We start from the raw sequence: 18,114 nt of genomic DNA, 5'->3' as shown, positions 1-18,114 counted from the left end.
AAGGGGTGAGAGAGAGAGAGAGAGAGAGAGAAAGTGGGTGGCTGATAGGTGGTAGATCCGTAGTTAGCCAAGAGACATTGACATGCCATCCTGCCAGCATGGCAGCAACGCGCGTCAGTGTCTCCGTCGCGAGCAGAGTGTTCTCCTCGACGTTTGACCGAAAGTCGGAGGGGCGGTCTCCGAGGAGCGGAAGGTCCGCCGGTGTCTTCCTGCGGTTGCGATTGTCGAAACAATAAATGATTCGTCGAGTGATTCGTACATCGAGGCGATTCGGGGACGATTCCAGCCGCTCCGGTCGGTCTTCGTCGGAAAGCGACGGGTGCTTTTCGTACCTCGAGTGAGTTCTTGCGCGATGACTAGATGTTAACGTAAACCCGCCGCGAGTTTTGCCGCCGAGAGCTCCGGACGTCGAGGAAACTTCGAGAAAGGCCAGGAAATTAGTGTGTGTGCGAAGGATAAAGACGGTGCGCGACGGGGGGGCCGACGTTTGCAAAGGATCACTAATACAAAAAAAAAAAGGATGCGACAGAGAGGATTATTAGTTTTTTTCCCCCGGCCTCACACGATTTCTCTTTACTCTTAACGCGGGTAAAAGGGGAATTAAAGGCAAAACATTGGAAAACATCGTCCTCTCCCTCGTGGAAAAATCCCATCGCGATGAACGTCTCGAAGCGACGCGGAGACGCGCATAATTGAAGTCACCCGGACCGAAGGAAGAAGCTCCATTGAGCGAACGAGTTGCGCGCGGTCGTACAGTTTTGACGCAGTTTGAAACGCCTCTTCGCACGGTATCTGAAACAACTCGCTCTCCCGAACTGTTCGCCGAGTGAACGAGTTGCGCGTGATTATACCGTTTGATAAAGTTTGCAACGCATCATCCTTTTGTACGGTATCGCAAGTTTGGGACGACTTGCTCTCTCCTTTTCACGAAGCAAACAAGTCGCGTGTGATCGCCCGGTAATGTTAAAAATTATCTCTTCGCGCGGTATCGCGAACTTGGGAGAACTTACACTTTTGGACTTTCCCTCGAGTAAATAAGTCACGCGCGATCGTACACCATCCGATAACGTTCGAAACGCGTTATCCCTTCGCGCGGTACCGCGTGAGTTCGGAGTAAGTCGCTCCCGCGGACTCTCCGCCGCGGCACGAACGCGGAAGTCAACTTCCCTGTAGCGGTGGTGGTGGTGGTGGTGTGGTGGTGGCCGAAGGACACCGGGGGGAGATCTTGCGGCTGTGGAGAATAAAGCTCGCTCAGCCGCGAAGGATACCACGTAAGGATCATATGGGAAGATGGAGCCGCGGCTCTGTGAATGGGAATATCCGGCAGGTTTTCTGCAGAAGCCTCTAGCGCGGACCGGCAGGTCTTCCAAGCCATAAAGGTACGTCGTCTGTACGCGCGTGCCGAGTATGCACGTGCATTTTCCTCTCCCCGGTCATTCATAAAAAAGTCATTCATCGATCTCCGCCGATTTTCGCGACGGTCCAGCGCGACAGCGCGTTCCGCAGAGTCCGCGGAGCGGGAAGTTGTCCTGCAAGAGGACGCAGTGAGCGTCATAAGGTCGACACTCCCTCGGAAAAAAAATGTCGAAGGGAGAAATAACTTCGGCGTGCGAGAAACGAGATATGACGCATTTTTGTTTGCGTTACCTACTCTGAGAGGGAGAGAGAGAGAGAGAGAGAGAGAGAGAGAGAGAGAGATTTGTATGCCTCTCAAGTAAATTCTCTCTTTAATTTTCCGGGAACTCGCAGAATTGCCCTTTGCCCTGTGAAAATCGCGCGATTCGTAAGACTTCATTTCGCGATTTCAGCGAAGACGCTTTGTGCGTACACGGAAAAATGTATTAAAAAAAATGTATGTCATACGTACACAAATATATTTATATCTACTTTATGTATATGTATGAACGACGAATTGATTCTATTTTACGTGTATGCCACTGATAAGTTTTCATTATATTCATCATATATAGAGTGTCCCGAGTGATCTCATGACTTTAATTTTACGAGAAGGATTCTCTGGACAATTTGAAGACAATTTTTCCTCGTCGAAGATGTCGAGGGAGGTCGTTATTTATAGTGACTTTTCAATTTTCAACATAACATCTTTGTAGCTGATTTCCTAAATAAAATTCTGTTACAATAAAGTCCAGTTGAAGTTGTAACTTGAAGAAAGTTAATTTCGTTATCCATTTAGTCGTCCGTAGTTTAGTTTCCAAGAAACCTTGCTTCTGCGATCCGTTGTATCTCGGAAATTATTGGTGCTTCGACGTTTTCGGTAAGAAAAAATGAACTCTAAATTGTGGAGGGGAACTCTTGATAAAGTTAAAATCGCGACGTCTGAAACACACTGTATGCCAAGTATATTCATAATAAATATGATATAAGAAGTGTATTTTCTTTAAGAATATTTTATTTATGCATTACATATGGGAGGAATATATATAAATATATATGTAATTTATTAAGCAGTTGATATACTTGCTATACATTTTTATATACATTTCTCCGAACGTTCCCAGCGTTTAACGCAAATTAACCCTTTGCACTCCGCTGTCGCCGTAGCGGCGACATGGTTGTTTTGCTGCCTCGGCACTTTAAGAAATTTTAAGTCCTAAAATTTATGTTTTTCTTTTATAATATAAGTTAGAATATGTTTTGTTATAAAATAGCTAAGAAATAAAAATTTTGTTTTATTGAAACGACTCTATTTTTCTTCTACATCATAGGTATGTACTTGGAACTAATAGCCTCTATGCATTACTAGGCTGGAGTGCAAAGGGTTAAAGGAAATATTTTGTAGATTTTTCTGGTTGAGAATTTATGATAACCTCAGTACAATGTTATGACCGATATTCACACTCATCTGAATATCGGCTACGATATAGAGGGTGTCTGATAATTTGAGTGAAATTGTAAACAAATACAAAACATGTCCCGTTGAATCGTGTCTACACATTCAACATACACACACATATACAATTTTTCATTATACGTTCTCGCTATGATCTCGCTGTAGCATTTATTCGCCGATAATCTCTAATTAATTTTTTAATAACCAGTGCGAAAACCACAAAATGGACTCTCCTATTCAATTTATTAATGCACTCTATTCAATTTATTAATGCACACTACCGTACGAATCGTCATACAGGATGTCTTATGACTTACCCGGCAGATTGTAAACAAACCCAAGACATGTGCCTCGAGCCGTGCTTATATAAACTCGTCCTACAATCCCTCTCGCACACTTGTTAGTTGATATACTTTAATGAATTTTTTCAATAATTATTGCAAAAATCACTAAATATGACGGAAGACTTTCCGGTTCCACTTCAATACGCGTTCTACCTATTTATTACGAGCAGTGAATGATCGGGACACTCAGTAGATTCATACGAACGACAATCCTTATTGAAGGAGACTAATTCATTCTCATTCGTCAATGACGAGATCGAGCGATTCCTTAATCAGTCGTTTACCTGCGTCTGTCTTGCGTAGCGCGCGAAAGAAGAGCGTCGATGGCGAGCCGCTCGGAACGGTGAAGCTGTGCGCCGCGCGGTTACCAGGACGACGGGAGTGCGGAGGGCTGGACCAGCGGTGCGCGTCTCTCCATAGGAAGAGGCGGCCGAGATCCGGCCGCCGAGGGTTGCACGAAGAGGGGCGCACGGGGGACAGGGGTGTATTCGGGGGTAGCTGTCGTCGGGAATTTCGCAGAGATGGAGTTTCTGCAGAATCATCACGCGGTCAACACCTCCGAACCGCCGTACACCCTCGGTACAGGTGAGAGAGCGAGAGAGAAAGAGAGAGAAGGGGAGAGAAAAAGAGAGACAGAGCCCGGTGTTTTTCCACCCCGGGAGACGAGGACGACGTAGTTTCGCGCGCGAGATCGGCACGGTGTGAAATAATAATCAAGGACGCGATTGAACAACCCGCTCCCGCACAGGTGGATCCTTCAGTATTCAACGTAAATTCTCATCCTCGTCTCGTCTTGATCATACTTGAGTTATTTTATGTAATTTACATTACGCTTCTATTATTAAATTATTTTATATAATTTACATACAGTTAGCTTGTAATTAACTCAGAAGGTATATATTTATCGCTGAGTTTGGCTTCTGTGTTGAGAAATGAGTTTAGTTGATGACCAAACGCCTTTTAATCGAAGGAAACGGAATTTCTGGTTACATAAACCAAACGTTACATAGACCAGATTTGGTTCATGAGAAGTAGAATTTCGTTCTCTTCAACCAAAACGCGTTTTGGTTGTTAATTGTCGGATAAATCCAACCAAATTCATCTTTCAACGTAAGTTGGAATTGCTTTTATCGCGAACTCTTTTCCAAAGTTTCATCCAAAGTGAACATTTGACTTCATATTATCTCACAGAAGAAAAGGGCATATCATATTTATATTCGTTATGGAATACTGCGTCTTTTTATTTTCGCTTTGCAGTCGCGACCGAGAGCGTCTCTCCGCCTCTCGTTTCCCCTTTCTTACGTAAGTTGTCATATTTATCGAGTCGATATGTATTTCCCCACGAAAGCTACAGATTTGCTTATCCAACGTACTTTTATTTGAAATATCGTTCTTCCTGTTCATATCGACACTCGATCAGAGCGTCAGTGGGACCTTCAAATCTACCTAACATTTCTTAGCTGTCAACCTCACGACTGCAGTCCTCGCGCAAATATCGAGTAAACAACCGATCCCATAATAAACTTTATTAATACAAGTGACGGATACAGAAATACAAGACAGAGGCGCAACTTCCGTCTCGAAAGTGCCATCGGGTATCCCGACGTACCCTGACGTGGCAAAGAAGAAACCCCACCTAGGACCTCCACTTCGTGGCCCATCAGTAGAAATCGGCCTTAATTCGATTGGGTTCCGCAGGTTCGGTGGGCAGCATCGAGGCGACGATCCCGTCCGGGTTGTGTACAGGCGGCGGCCCGACGACGCTGAGCGTGCTCTCCGGCGACGAGGCCGCGTTAACCGTCGACGGCGGCAGCCAGCAGACCGAGGAGGCGGCGGCGGCCGCGGCGGTGGCGGCGGCAGCGGCCCTCGGCGCTCTGCAAGGCACGCTGCGTCTCCAGGATCTGCAGGACGGCTCGCCGGCGGATGACATCGAGCAGCAGCATCAGCAGCAGCTCTCGAGTGCCGGTCAGGGCCAAGTGAGCGAGTTCGGCGCGAGCTTCTGGGTCGACGACATGGCGGGCTTTCCGTTGCCCCCGCTCGACCTCGACCCGTTGCCCCCTGGCCTCTTCAGCCCGTGCTCGGGCACGTACAAGTGAGTGCGCTTCGATTGAGAGGGATGCCGAAGTCAGTGCACGGGGATAAATAATTCCGGGGATAGCAGACGTTTTACGCACTCGGAGAAAGAATTAGCCGTCGAAGCTATGAAATAGAGGGTATTTCGAAACCTATGGGACAAACTTCAAGGGATGGGTCTGATGAAGAAAATTAATTTACGTCAAGGAAGCCGCGTCTCCCGACGCGTCCTTGTTCGCGAGCTACTCTTCGAGTCAACATTTTTGTTCTACATCACACGGTGAAGATAAAATGTTAATTTTATGATTTCTTACGTATCCCGGAAGGTCCGCTTCAAATTTAAAATCGAAATAACTCACTCGTCGTGTGTTGCTTGTTAACAAATTGATGGGCGGTATTTAATGTGCGCGAGTGTTAAAATAACGTATTTTATACTTCGATGTTGATTAATGTGTATTAATCTGGCGTTAATTTGGAGCATAATATTTGTGTTACTTTTCAACATATTCATCTTGTGTCGAATTTAACGCCAAATATTTCCCGGTCTTTAACGAGTTATCATCAAGTGGAGGATAAAGCGTCTGCATTCATAAGAACATCTCCATCTCCGGCTTCTCGATCGACCCAGTGCGATTATGAATGTGATCCGATCATCGTTTCGTTCTCCGGTTCTTCCAGCTGGGGCTGCACGCGCGGCGATTGCATGCCGAGGGGCGTAAGCAACGGCGCGAATGGCGAGGGTGTCGCCGACGTCCTGCTGTCGCTCAAGCACGCGGTGGTGCATCCCGGCAGTCCCACGGCGGGATATTATTCCACCGGGCCGTCCGCCACCGCCGGCCATCACTATTCGCCGCAGGATTACGTGCAGAATCTGGGACCCAGCTCGGTGCCGCCGGTCGGCGCCCATTACGGTACCACGCCGGCTATGTCCGTCAACGTCTCCATGAACATGACGATGAACATGAACATGCACTCCGGGTAAGCGAGATTCAAGGACGAGAACGATCGGCCAATTTTCCAGATCACGATTTTGCTTTGATCCTTTTTTTTTTTCGTGTCAGAAAATTATCCCACCCCTCAAACGTCGATATACAATTTCCTCTTTGGGGAAAAAGAAACAATGCATACCTACCCCCCCTTTTTTTTTGGAGAAAGGGGGTATGGGTTCAATTTTTCTCCAGCCTTATCTCTCGATGGTCCGTTTTCAAGGCTTGACTAGAGCTCCCCGTGCGATCCAATCCCTTCCTGATTACCCCGACGCACATCCTTCCGTGAAACAATAGCCATGAACTTCAAAAAGAAAACTCCGATCCGCCCTTGTTCCACCATAGTATCGAAATGTTCTCGTCTGCAATTTCCACCCCCGTCGCATCGTTCCCGTAACCCACCTCGGGCTTCTTCAGCCATCTCTACGAAGGTGTATTCATCCCCGGCTCGTTCGCGGCCATCTTGCTCTCTCCCTCTCATAACAACCGCCAGTGTACAGTTATTCGATCGTACCCCTATTCTTCCTCCCTGCATACGTGTGCGTAAATCTTCGTATATATCTGCGTATGTATGAACGTAAATGTGTGTGTGTGCGTGTGTGCGACTAGGTACGAGCAGAGCTATTCGTCGGCGTGGGGCGTGGAACCGCTTCTGAGTCCCGCCCCGCAATACAATCCGGTGGAGGCGGCAGCGCAGACGAGGGTGAATTCGGCCGCGCCGGCCGCCGCCAATAGCCTGATCGCCACCACCGGCAGCGGCCACCCCCATTCGCACCCCCAACAGCATCATCGGCTGCAGCTCGCCGGTGGTGAGCATGCGACGATCTGCGTCGGTACCGCCGGCCCGGCGACCGTCGCCGCAGGCATCAACCCCGTAGGCGGCGGCGTCGGCGAGGACAACGGCAGGCCGAACCTCTGCAGGATTTGCGGCAAGTCGTACGCCAGGCCGAGCACCCTCAAAACTCACCTGCGCACCCACTCCGGCGAGAAGCCGTTCAGGTTCGTGGAGGGGACCATCCCCTTCGGCCGCGTGACACGGCGGGGAGAAAATATTCTTGGAACTTTTCGGGGGATATTCTTGGAATATTACTTAGATTTCTATGGAAATTTTAGGACCTAGAATTCCCACAAAGAACTTGAGATTTTCCATTTGGAGTCTCTACTAAAGAATTTTCAAGTTTCTCTAATCAGAACTTCTACAAAACTTTTAAGGCTTTCTTGAACATTTTTTCACATATTTTTTACATAAATTGAATATTATGTTTCGTAAATATTCCGATAAAAGTTTACAAAATATTCACAGTATTTTTCACCGTTTCTCGGATTTCTTGAAGTCGGCGTTTTAAAAAGTATCTAAAATATTTTCATAAGATTTCAAATTCGTCAGAGAAAAAGAAAGAGAGAGAGAGAGAGAGAGGGAGAGAGAAAGAGTGAAAATAAAGAATTTTTAAACCGATGATCGACCAATCTAAAATTCTATGAAAATATCCGAGATATTATATATTTTAAAAAGACTGATTATCTATTTACAATTTCTATACCTTACATATAATATTTGGAACGCACAACAATAGTGTACATTCTCTCTTTAATTGCTTCATTGCTATCTCTAACATTGCAATATTCGTATCCTCGAGTATCACAACACCTTCGATTTTCGTTTGTTTCTCACTATTTGAAATACTAATAATCATGCGTATTCCGCTCCCGTAGGTGTCACGCATGCTCGAAGGCGTTCAGCCAGGCGGCGAACCTGACGGCGCACGCGAGGACGCACTCCGGCGAGAAGCCGTTCCGGTGTCCGGTGTGCGACCGGAGATTCTCGCAGAGCAGCTCGGTCACCACGCATATGAGGACGCACTCGGGCGAACGACCTTATAGGTGAAAACAAAATATCTCTCGTGATCTCGTAGAATCTCTTGTTATCAAAAATCTATTATAACAAGCTGATAGAAATTGCATATACTTGAATAATCTAACGGTCTGTTAAATCCCCATATAAAAAATGTTCCAAAGACATTCCAGAGACCTCCCGGAAATGTTTTGATAATTGTTTCTCTTCTTTTTTTTTTTCCTTTAGCGTGTGTCAACCGTTGATTTCTTTCGGACTGCTTGCAGGTGTCGGTTTTGCAAGAAGGCGTTCTCCGACAGCTCGACGCTTACCAAGCACCTGCGAATTCACTCCGGTGAGAAACCGTACCAGTGTAAGCTGTGTCTGCTTAGATTTAGTCAAAGCGGTAATCTCAATAGGCACATGAGAGTCCACGGCAGCTCCCTGACGTGACACAGTCCGGCACCGGCGCTGGCACAGTCCGGCAGTGCGACGACGATGATCGGCGACAACTGCGGCGCGGCGCGTCACCTGCCCAGGTGCTGTCGAATACCTGTGATCCGATTAGGCATCAACTCGCCGGAAAAGTAACGCGACGCGTATCCGCGAACAAACGGTAGCGCGCGGATCCGCGCGTAAAATCGCCGGTGCAGCGATCCGATGATTGTCGCACCGCATGCAATACGTCATTGTTACAGTTTGATTCGGGAACGTACTCTCGAAATTTCTCGCAGCGAAATTTCACGCGAAGGACAGCAGAGCTTGAGTCACTAGAATTCGATTGATTTTTCACTCATAGAGTGAAGCATTCATTAAAAAAAAAATACAGTTATACCAACAAAATTGGTCACAGCACTATTATTGGGATAAATCTTCCTGATTCAGTAGCAAAGAAATATTACCGAATCTAATACATTATACATTGTTTTAATAACTCGAGTATATATTTCAATGATATCACTCTATTGAGTCAAGAAAATTGACTTCAACTATGGATTTGTTTACCAATGAAGTCGACACAACAGCATTTTTTTACTTTAAATAGTTGAGTGAATATTTTCACTCAAAGTTCAAAAGCCAATTTGATGTATTCCATCGTAACAGGGACGAAATCGCTGTGATCGATTGATAACATTCACTCATATATGGAATCAAGATCCATTCCAAAATGGAAGATTAGAAATTCACTTTTACAATTCGAGTAAATTTTCACTCGTTTTCAATAAGTTTTTATCCTAAGAAATTTAGAGAGTATCCGAACGCGCGAGTCCGGAGGAAGATCGCACGCCTGGAATCATCGTGTTTCAGACAACAACGCGGCCGCGCAAACGAAGCGAGGGATCGACAAACACCAGTGTAATTTGATTGTGTTGTGATTGGCACGATTATCGTAATCTAATTTAATTCTCCTTGGGCGACTACGGCTTAGGAGGGAGAGACTTCGCGCTAAGGAACCGTCGCGTTCTTCCGACGTCGCGAATAAATCCGCGGGAGAGTTGTTCCGCGTGCGCCCACGACATCGAAATCCGAACTCAGCGAGTTGTATTGTAAATTAAAACGGAAATTATTGTGAGACGTAAATTATATTATAAATTATACTGAAAAAATATATATGTATATTACATCCCAAAAAGCAACGCAAACATATTTGGCAGACATAAACGAAGTTTTTCGAAGACGCCATTGAAATGACTTTCGAAGGACATCTTCGAGACAGACGTCTCCAAAATTTATCGAAAGAACATACGACATTAAAACTACAAGATAATTACATTTTAGTTGAATTATTTCAAGCTGATCTCGTTCAGATATTCACTTTTTCCAGTTTAATTTTTTCATGTAATTTAATGTCAATATGGACAATTTTTATTTGATTTTTTGCAATAAAAAATATAATATCACACACATATTTTATTCTTTTATATCTTGCAAGAGGAGACGCAATCGATTAATTATCGATTTCGAGAGTTTTAACGTGGTAAATCTATATCGCAAATAAGTCAACTTGCATTTGACCGATTTTCATTCAATATACCTTTACATAGTCAAAATATCAATTATTAAAATTTATAACGGTTTGTGTAATATGTATATATAATTTTTGTAAGAAAATTGTTAATAGCATTTATCGACACAGGTGGTAAAGAATTGCGCTCGTATAAAAGTACGACTATCTTGTTGAGTTGTACCACTTAGAAATAAAAAGGGGTTGCTGACGGACTTATCGTTGAGACATACTACAATTTCGAATTCTCATTGAAGACAACAGTGACTCGTAGCGGACATTTTAGAAGTAACAAAGTCATTTAGCCAAGACTTAAACCTTAATTAGTTGGGACTCAAACCCATTGCGTGTAACAAGTTTCTCAATAGCAATGGTTAATAAATGGCGCCACGTAGCCGTCACCGCGTTTCGGAGATACGAAAAATTGCACCCGACACCAAGAAATGGCAGCAAGCGGTACATTAGTGGAAGAATCAAGCAAAATGTAGTTCCAAAGCCTCAGTTACCGAACCGCTGTTGTTTTTACCGAAAAATCAAGAACGTAGTAATCGGGTCGGATACGCTGCGTTCTTAAATAATATAACTTTAAATAAATCATTATTAATATTTCTAATTATTAATATATTAATATTAATTAATATCATTAATAAATATTATACTGTATATATAAATAATTCAAATCGATGACGAATAAAATCAAATAATACTTTTAAATGTTCTCCCAAACAGTATATAGTTTTCAACAAGTCAGGCGAATTTGATCTTCAAGTAAACAGCAGAACAGGGTTCAGAAAAGGTGATCCGAATGAAATGCAAATACAATTCAATTTATATACCGTTTTTATTTTTCCTCGCAGCGGTTTCTCTGGAAATAATTGTTCCCACTTGTCGGGCAATTTATACAACTCCAGATAAGCGACGTTGTCATTGATGAAAGTTGTATCTCAATTGTTGGTGTTCTTCTGCCTGGTCGATACGAAGATGACAAGTTGAAGAATCGGAAAACGTCGAGCGGGTTCCTCGGCCTGATGATGAGATGTCAACGCACCGAAGCACTGCCATTTCTTCAACTTCCATTGGAAGCGCGTGTCCTGCAGCAGGCGCTCATGTCGACGTTTCATTGTAATTTAAAGACGAGTGTATAATTGTGTATAATTATAAGTAGATAATTAGCACACTGTGCTTCCAGTCCCCGAAGTGAAGCGAGTCGATGCTTCGCCGGATCTTTCAAAATTAAAACGCGAAGCAAAGACCGAAGGAAGGAAGCTAGTTTCTCAAGTGGCGAAAACTCGTCCTCATGCTTTCGTTTTCGCCGAATTTCCGCTTATGTGTAGTACTTTCTGTCGCAAAACGCAGCTTGTCACGCAAGAACACAGCCCGTCCGAAACAAAAATGATCACTTTGCGGGGACACAAACGGATTTTCCTTCAATATTCTGAGTATAATTTCGTAATTTCTTAAATGGACCCTTGCTCGTGCTTCGCAAAGTGACAACTTTTTTTACAAATTATACGACAAACTGTAAATTATGATCAAGGAAAGAGGGAGGAGGATGAACGCGTCGTAAGACACGGGCGTGCAGCGTGTATATAATCAACTATATGCTATACACACACATATACATACATACATACATACATACACACAACACGCGCACACGCATACACACAGAGAGCACCGTCGATTATTGTACAAATATTGTATTTATTATAATTATTATTAATTATAATATTAATGTGTTGCTCGTTTCCTCGACCATCTCTCTTTCTCTCTCTCTCTCTCTCTCAACATTGTTTTCTTTATTTGTCATCGAAAATGTAGCTCTATCTTTTCTTCTCTTTTGTTGGTACGTTTCGGTTTATCTCATTTTCTCCCTATCGTCAAATCACGATAAACGAAGACGCGTTGTAATAATGATACTAATATTAGCGATAGTAGTAGTAATAGTATTAGTAGTAGTAGTAATAGTAGTCTTGTTGGTGCTGTTTTTCCTTTTCTTTCTACCTTTCTTTTTTCACGTCGAGAACGAAACGAAGAACGAGAATAGAAGACGAAACAAGGGGGAGGGGGATGACCTATCTATACAAGTATTATACGCACAAGAAAAACTAATTCGATTAAGGAGAAAAGAACTGGTTGATTAAAAGCGACATATCTCTCTTTCTCTCATTCGTACATCCCACGTACATGCTCTCTCTCTCTCTCTCTCTCTCTCTCTCTCTTATAGGAAGAGGGGAAAAAGGGAGGCTTTTTCGCGCTCTTAAATATCGATATCGAGTCCTCTTTTCGCGTCGATTTCGCCTCCTCTCTTTCTTTTCGTGATTAAAACTATATATAAATGAGAATGACTTTCTCTCTTTCTCACTCATTCTTTCTTCCTCTCCCTCTTTCTCTTTCTCTCACGTTCTTTCATTCTTGTTTTATTTTCCGTAGAATAGTTTCAACTTTTCTTACATCCTCTCTCTCTCTCTCTCTCTGTCGATCATTCTCTCTCACTCGCTGATTCGCTCACTCACTCTCTCACTCTTTCTCTCGTTCTATATGTATATATTTATATTTATATATTTATATTTATATTTATATATATAATGACGTATTTATAAGTAATAATATTCTTGCAAAAAAAAAGTATGTATAATGTCTCTACGTTATGTGACGATACGACCGTGCTGAGACGAGCTGGCTCTTCTTCTTGCTCTTCTTCTTCTTCTTATTCCTCTTTTGCTTCTTCATCTTCTTCATTTTCTTTTTCTCTAATAATAATCTAAATAATTAATACTCTCTCTCTCTCTCTCTCTTTCTCGTTCGCTCTTCGAGGACCACCTCGTCGCGCAGTAGACGTATTTTATGTATCTTTATGTACGTAGCGTATTCTATTTAAAAATGTATATGTCTCTGTCACACGCTCTCTGTGTGTATTTGTTTGTATATGAGTGTGCGTATGTGTGCATGTACGTATGTATGTATGACAGAATGTGTATACGCATGTCTATATGTGATGCTTCATATCCTCATCCTCATTCTCTCTCTCTCTCTCTCGCTCGCTCGTCCGTTCGCTCGCTTGCTCGCTCGCTCGCTCGCTCGCTTATGCATACTCGTCGTCTTCCTTGTCTCGCGTCTAATCATCCGCTGTATGTAATCTCTGATTTTTCTCTTCCTTCCTATCTGCCCCCCTCCCCTCTCTCTCTCTCTCTCTTTCTCTAACGTCAAAATTGGAATGATTTCGCGCTCACTCGCTCGAAAAGCTCGAAAAGTCGGCTGCAAATTGTAAGAGAAGCTTTCGCGAATGTCAAACTCGAACCGTCTTCTATTTTTTTAATACCGGATGATTCAAACGGCCGTCAGCGACCGCGAACTGCGATATAGAGATCTCTTAAGAATTTTTTCGAGAATTTCCTTTCGCACAGAACCACATTTGCGACGCGCTACCGTCCGTTAACGTCGACGCGTTCAGGGTGAAAACACTTGTCCAAGAGCGAATTGCAATCTCGCTTCAGACAAGCAATTGAAAAAGCGACAAAAACCGCTTCGAGGGGGGCGAAAGGCGGCAAAGGGAATGTCGTGACTAACGGACGATACTACGCCTTCTCGGAGAAGCGGTCGGATTAATACTAGAATCATTAACCAGTCATTGATTTACTTGGAAGATACTATACCAATAGCCATCTCACACGATAAATCTAATTCGTCGGAACAGAAAAAAATCAGCGGCAAAAATCGAAAAAATACATGCGCATGTGCCTCTGTGAATGTGTATGTACGTGCGTACTTCGTGTGTGTGTGTGTGTATGCGTATTCACACTTCGTATGTGTGTGTGTGTGTGTGTGTGTGTGTGTGTATCTTTCTCTCTCCCTCTCTCTCTGAAACAAGTCTCGCGATATTTTCCTGATTTTTTTTATTTAATTATTATCATCATCATATCATTTCCATAATTTCTCTCGAAAAACTGTTCATTTTTTCCCCTTATTTTCTGTGTCCGTATTTTTCTCTCCACTTAATGATTTATTCTTCGTAATATATTCCAAGTGCTCGTCCGATCGCAATTACTTTGCACAATACAATAATCGTATTATAATTATCAATTAATAAAACTCGTTTTTGTTTGCTCTTTCACTCATACAATCTCTCCTTATAACATTTACTCTCTCTCTCTCTCTCTCTCTCTCTCGCACTTGATCTCTTCCTCCATCTATCTCTTTCTCTCTCTTTCGCTTTCACACCTTTCACGAAACAACCCGTTCAAAATTATCATATCGGACACCCCATTCTCGTAGAGAAAAAACACAAATCCGAAATCTTCTTTCATTCCTAGAAAGTTCTCAATTAACGGAAGATTATACCAATCATATCGACAATACTCGCTAATTACGACATACTTCACGCGATCACCCGGTCGTGACGAAGATGCTGCATCGTGCCGAGACGTCGAAGGCGAAGAATCATTCGAATAATAAGAGCAGGGAATTGTGATAAATAACGTTGCGCAAGATTCGCGGATTTTTCTCGCGAACAACAATTAGAACGCGTCTGCCTTGTTTGTTGCATTCCTCCACCCAAAAAACTCTTCGCTCGTGTCGGAGATCCGGCAAATAATAACGCAAGGAGCATCGGAAGAATGTTTTTTGAACTCTTCGGAGTGAAATTCAAGAAAAAAAAAACACACAAAGAGAGAAAGAGAGAGACAACCGAATCACTCGAACTCGATATTTTTCGCTCCTATAAAGCGAATCCTCTGCTCTCTGCAAGCGTCGGGTGAATATTTTCACTCGGAATTGACGGGCGAATTCGAACATGTAACATTGATAAATTAAAAAATCGCTCATGCAGACGATGGATCCGCTCGAAGCAAAACATTCACTTTCGCGATTCCGAGCGGTAGTACTTTCGTTATTTCCGCTTCGAGTAAATTTCCAATTGACTAACATCGAAACAAATTGATCAGTCAATCAATTAATATGAAAGTAAATAAATCAAGCAAAATAAAAGTCGTATCCACTCGTTTCCAGCGAGACTTCACTCCGAGAAATTCCGAGAGTAAACACGCTCCGACTTTCATAAGACAAACGCGCCTCCGAGATAGTAATAATGATAATAATGATAATAATGATAATGATAATAATAATAATAATAATAATAATAATAATAATAATAATAATAATAATGGGGATTCACCCGCGACGAATTAGACAAAAAGTGCCTATACATTAATAATATTAATCGTTCTCGTACAATCGTAAATTTAATTGGTGAATGATAACTCTAAATATACCGCGTCTGTCGCGCGATGCGATCTGTGTGTATATATATACACATGTATTACATACACATACACACACATATACACACAATTTCTTTTTATATAATCATTGAATCTATAGTTATTACAGTCACTTAATATAACGCGACACGATAAATAGGAAAAGGAAATCGCGAGTGTACGGTGCACACACCGGTGCTTCCTTGTAACCCTCGGCGGACAGAGAAAACGGTCAACTGAAAAAAACCCGTCCTTTCCTCTCCTTAGCATTAAGATTTCTCGCGTTGGATTTCTTATTATCTTATTATCGCAGGCTTTGTATATACTATGTGTGTGAAGGCCGTCGACGCTCCAATCGTCTCTTCGCCGCCGTTCGTGCAGCATTTTCGCGACTCGTAGAATGCGTTACACGGAAGAAAAACTCGGCTGCACCAATAGAATCCGTCAGCAGCGCCATCATTGGAGTAAATTTCCTTTTTTTTCATTTCCAAATTTAAAATTAAATTAAAATATCTTTTAATTTAATTTTAAATTCTCTCTTAATTATATATTTTATATATATCTGTTAATTTTCTTTTAATTTTAAAGTTATCTCTAATTATAAATATTTTATTTTTAATTTTAACTTTTTCTTAATCTTCTCTCCATCCAATAGTGATATCATTAGAATTGATACGTCATACATTTTGTTAATAGTTCGAGTATTAATTGCAATAATATTGCTATCGAATCAAATTGCGGACCGATTCTACCGATGCAATAGCATTTCTTTTCCATGTACATATTGGTATTTTGCGAACAAAGCTACATCTTTTCCGTTTGCAGTCGAGTATATCCCGACGATACTCTCGTGTTACAAAGTCCACTACACGATCGAAAACGAAACCGATTCCACCACCGTCTCAAATTTGAAGAAAAATTCGTTCGGTCGCTCCTTCGTTCGTTCGTTCGTTCGTTCGTTCGTTCGTTCGTTCGCTCGCTCGCTCGCTCGTTCGTTCATTCGTTCGCTCGCTCGCTCGCTCGCTCGTTCGTTTGTTCGTTCGTTCGCATTCTCGTTTGGCAAGACAGTGAATTCAATGTTCAGTTCATTAACTGCAAAGATCCAATCGAACAGAACCGCGCTTGTTCTCTTTCTCTCGACCTGAGCGACACGTAAGCGAACCCAAATACAGTGTGACAAATTAATGCATGACTCGCTGAGACGACGAGAGTCCGAGGTGGCGGCTCCTTGGAAGAGAACCTCCCACCTCGGACTCGAGGGCAGAGCGAACTGGGATTTGTGTATGTGCAAGGGAGAAAGAAATTCTGTGCTATTCTCGTACATGTTCATTAAGCAAATATATTGAGATGTATGTAAAACATTCGATATAATACAGTTATTTCGAAATAAACATAATAATGTGTGGAAAATGTCATATAAGATGCGTCGTCGATATTACAATCGAGAGGGAGGGTAATAAGGATTCAAATTAAAAAAAAAAAAGGGGAAAAAAGAATAATGTGTATAAGGAGGAGAGAGAACGTGGAAGGGGGGTGATAGAAGAGAAGAAGAAATTAATAGACGATCGAGTGTGAAATCAGGAGAATCGCAAGTCGCGACACAGACACTTGAGTCCTACGAAGAAAAGTGCCCATCGATCAATTAAAAAGATCAATATGCCGCCGATAAACACTCGACGAATTATAAAACTGGAAGAGTGTCGTGTCTTGAACTAACTTAATAATTCAGCCTACAACGCGACGAATAGGCTCTATAAACGCAAAATATATCTCGTTTTTACGGATTAATAGCAATAACCTCGGTTTTCTTTTTCATGCCGCTCGTGTTTCGTCTTCGCCCCCGCCCTCTTCTTTCATTCTTTTGTCCATTTTTCGTCTTTCCATCTTCCTTCCTTCCTTCCTTTCTATTCTTACGATGCTACGAATACGAGAAGGGAAGAACTTGTCGAGGGTGCGCTGTACGCGCGCGCACACAGACATACATACACACACACACGCACGCACACACACACACACTCGATATTTGTCTAGGAGTGAAACGAAATGGAAGGTGGGGGGGGAAAAAAAAAAAACAGAAAATGAAACGCGTTCTCCGCGTTGATCAGAATAGAAGTAAATAAAAATTACGGTCGATCGCGTTTTTCCACGGGAAAAGGTCGCACTTCCGAGCACAGCGTCAGTCTTCCGGTTGCTTCCCTCGCTCGCTCTTTCTACAATGATCTCGCTTGTATCTCTTCACTCCGCTTCACACGTACATACTTCGAGTTGATCGAAACCACGAGAGATTCGAACGTTCCTCTCTTTCCTTTTGCTCGATATCAAGGCTCTGCACGGCCGACCAAAGAGAAGAGAAATTAAGGAACGGAGTAACAGACGAATCTTCTTTTTTTTTTTTTACCAACCCGATGTGTGTAGTTTTGCGCGCAGCGGGTGTACAGACCGGCAGCATAATGGCCTCGATAAGAGCCTCCTCGTGCGCATCAAGTCACACCGTCTCAGAAGTTCCCGTGAGAAATTACACGCGGAGAGTGTTGCGCCCTGGAAGGGTACGCAGTCGGTGGATAAAAGGTCGCGCGACGCTTTTATCAAGTCACCGTACCAACTAGCGGATCAGAAAGGGATCGCACGCTTTTGTCCACTGACTGCACAACTTTGTCAAGGCGATTATGCCGATCTGTGTACACGAGTCTCTTTTCGCCGAGACACATTGGTTGTATTAAAATCCAACTTTCAACGAGAGAGAGAGAGAGAGAGAGAGAAAAAAAG

General features: G+C 42.9%; 2 protein-coding genes across 2 annotated transcripts in view; one reads left to right on the top strand and one right to left on the bottom strand.

Annotated features, from left to right (window-relative positions):
- The first annotated feature begins 3,710 nt into the window (after nucleotides 1-3,710).
- On the top strand, nucleotides 3,711-8,627 carry LOC106740617 (protein glass-like). The gene is made up of 6 exons (XM_014611825.1): nucleotides 3,711-3,780; nucleotides 4,894-5,287; nucleotides 5,947-6,246; nucleotides 6,864-7,253; nucleotides 7,968-8,135; nucleotides 8,373-8,627. Exons 1-6 carry the CDS (start codon nucleotides 3,717-3,719, stop codon nucleotides 8,536-8,538), a joined length of 1,482 nt encoding a protein of 493 aa, XP_014467311.1. The 5' UTR covers nucleotides 3,711-3,716; the 3' UTR covers nucleotides 8,539-8,627.
- Nucleotides 8,628-10,912: 2,285 nt separating this feature from the next.
- LOC106740628 (C-terminal-binding protein) overlaps nucleotides 10,913-18,114 on the bottom strand; it is a 46,998-nt gene continuing 39,796 nt past the window's right edge. The window contains exon 9 of the mRNA XM_014611858.1: nucleotides 10,913-11,181. Within this exon, the coding sequence (XP_014467344.1) occupies nucleotides 11,157-11,181 (25 nt within the window). The 3' untranslated portion in view covers nucleotides 10,913-11,156. The remainder of the gene's footprint in view (nucleotides 11,182-18,114) is intronic.

Source organism: Dinoponera quadriceps, unplaced genomic scaffold (assembly GCF_001313825.1).
Source record: "Dinoponera quadriceps isolate SergipeBrazil2010 unplaced genomic scaffold, ASM131382v1 scaffold278, whole genome shotgun sequence".
Lineage (NCBI taxonomy): Eukaryota > Metazoa > Arthropoda > Insecta > Hymenoptera > Formicidae > Dinoponera > Dinoponera quadriceps.
The sequence above is the reverse complement of the archived record's forward strand: the minus strand, read 5'-3'. Positions and strand labels throughout refer to the sequence as shown.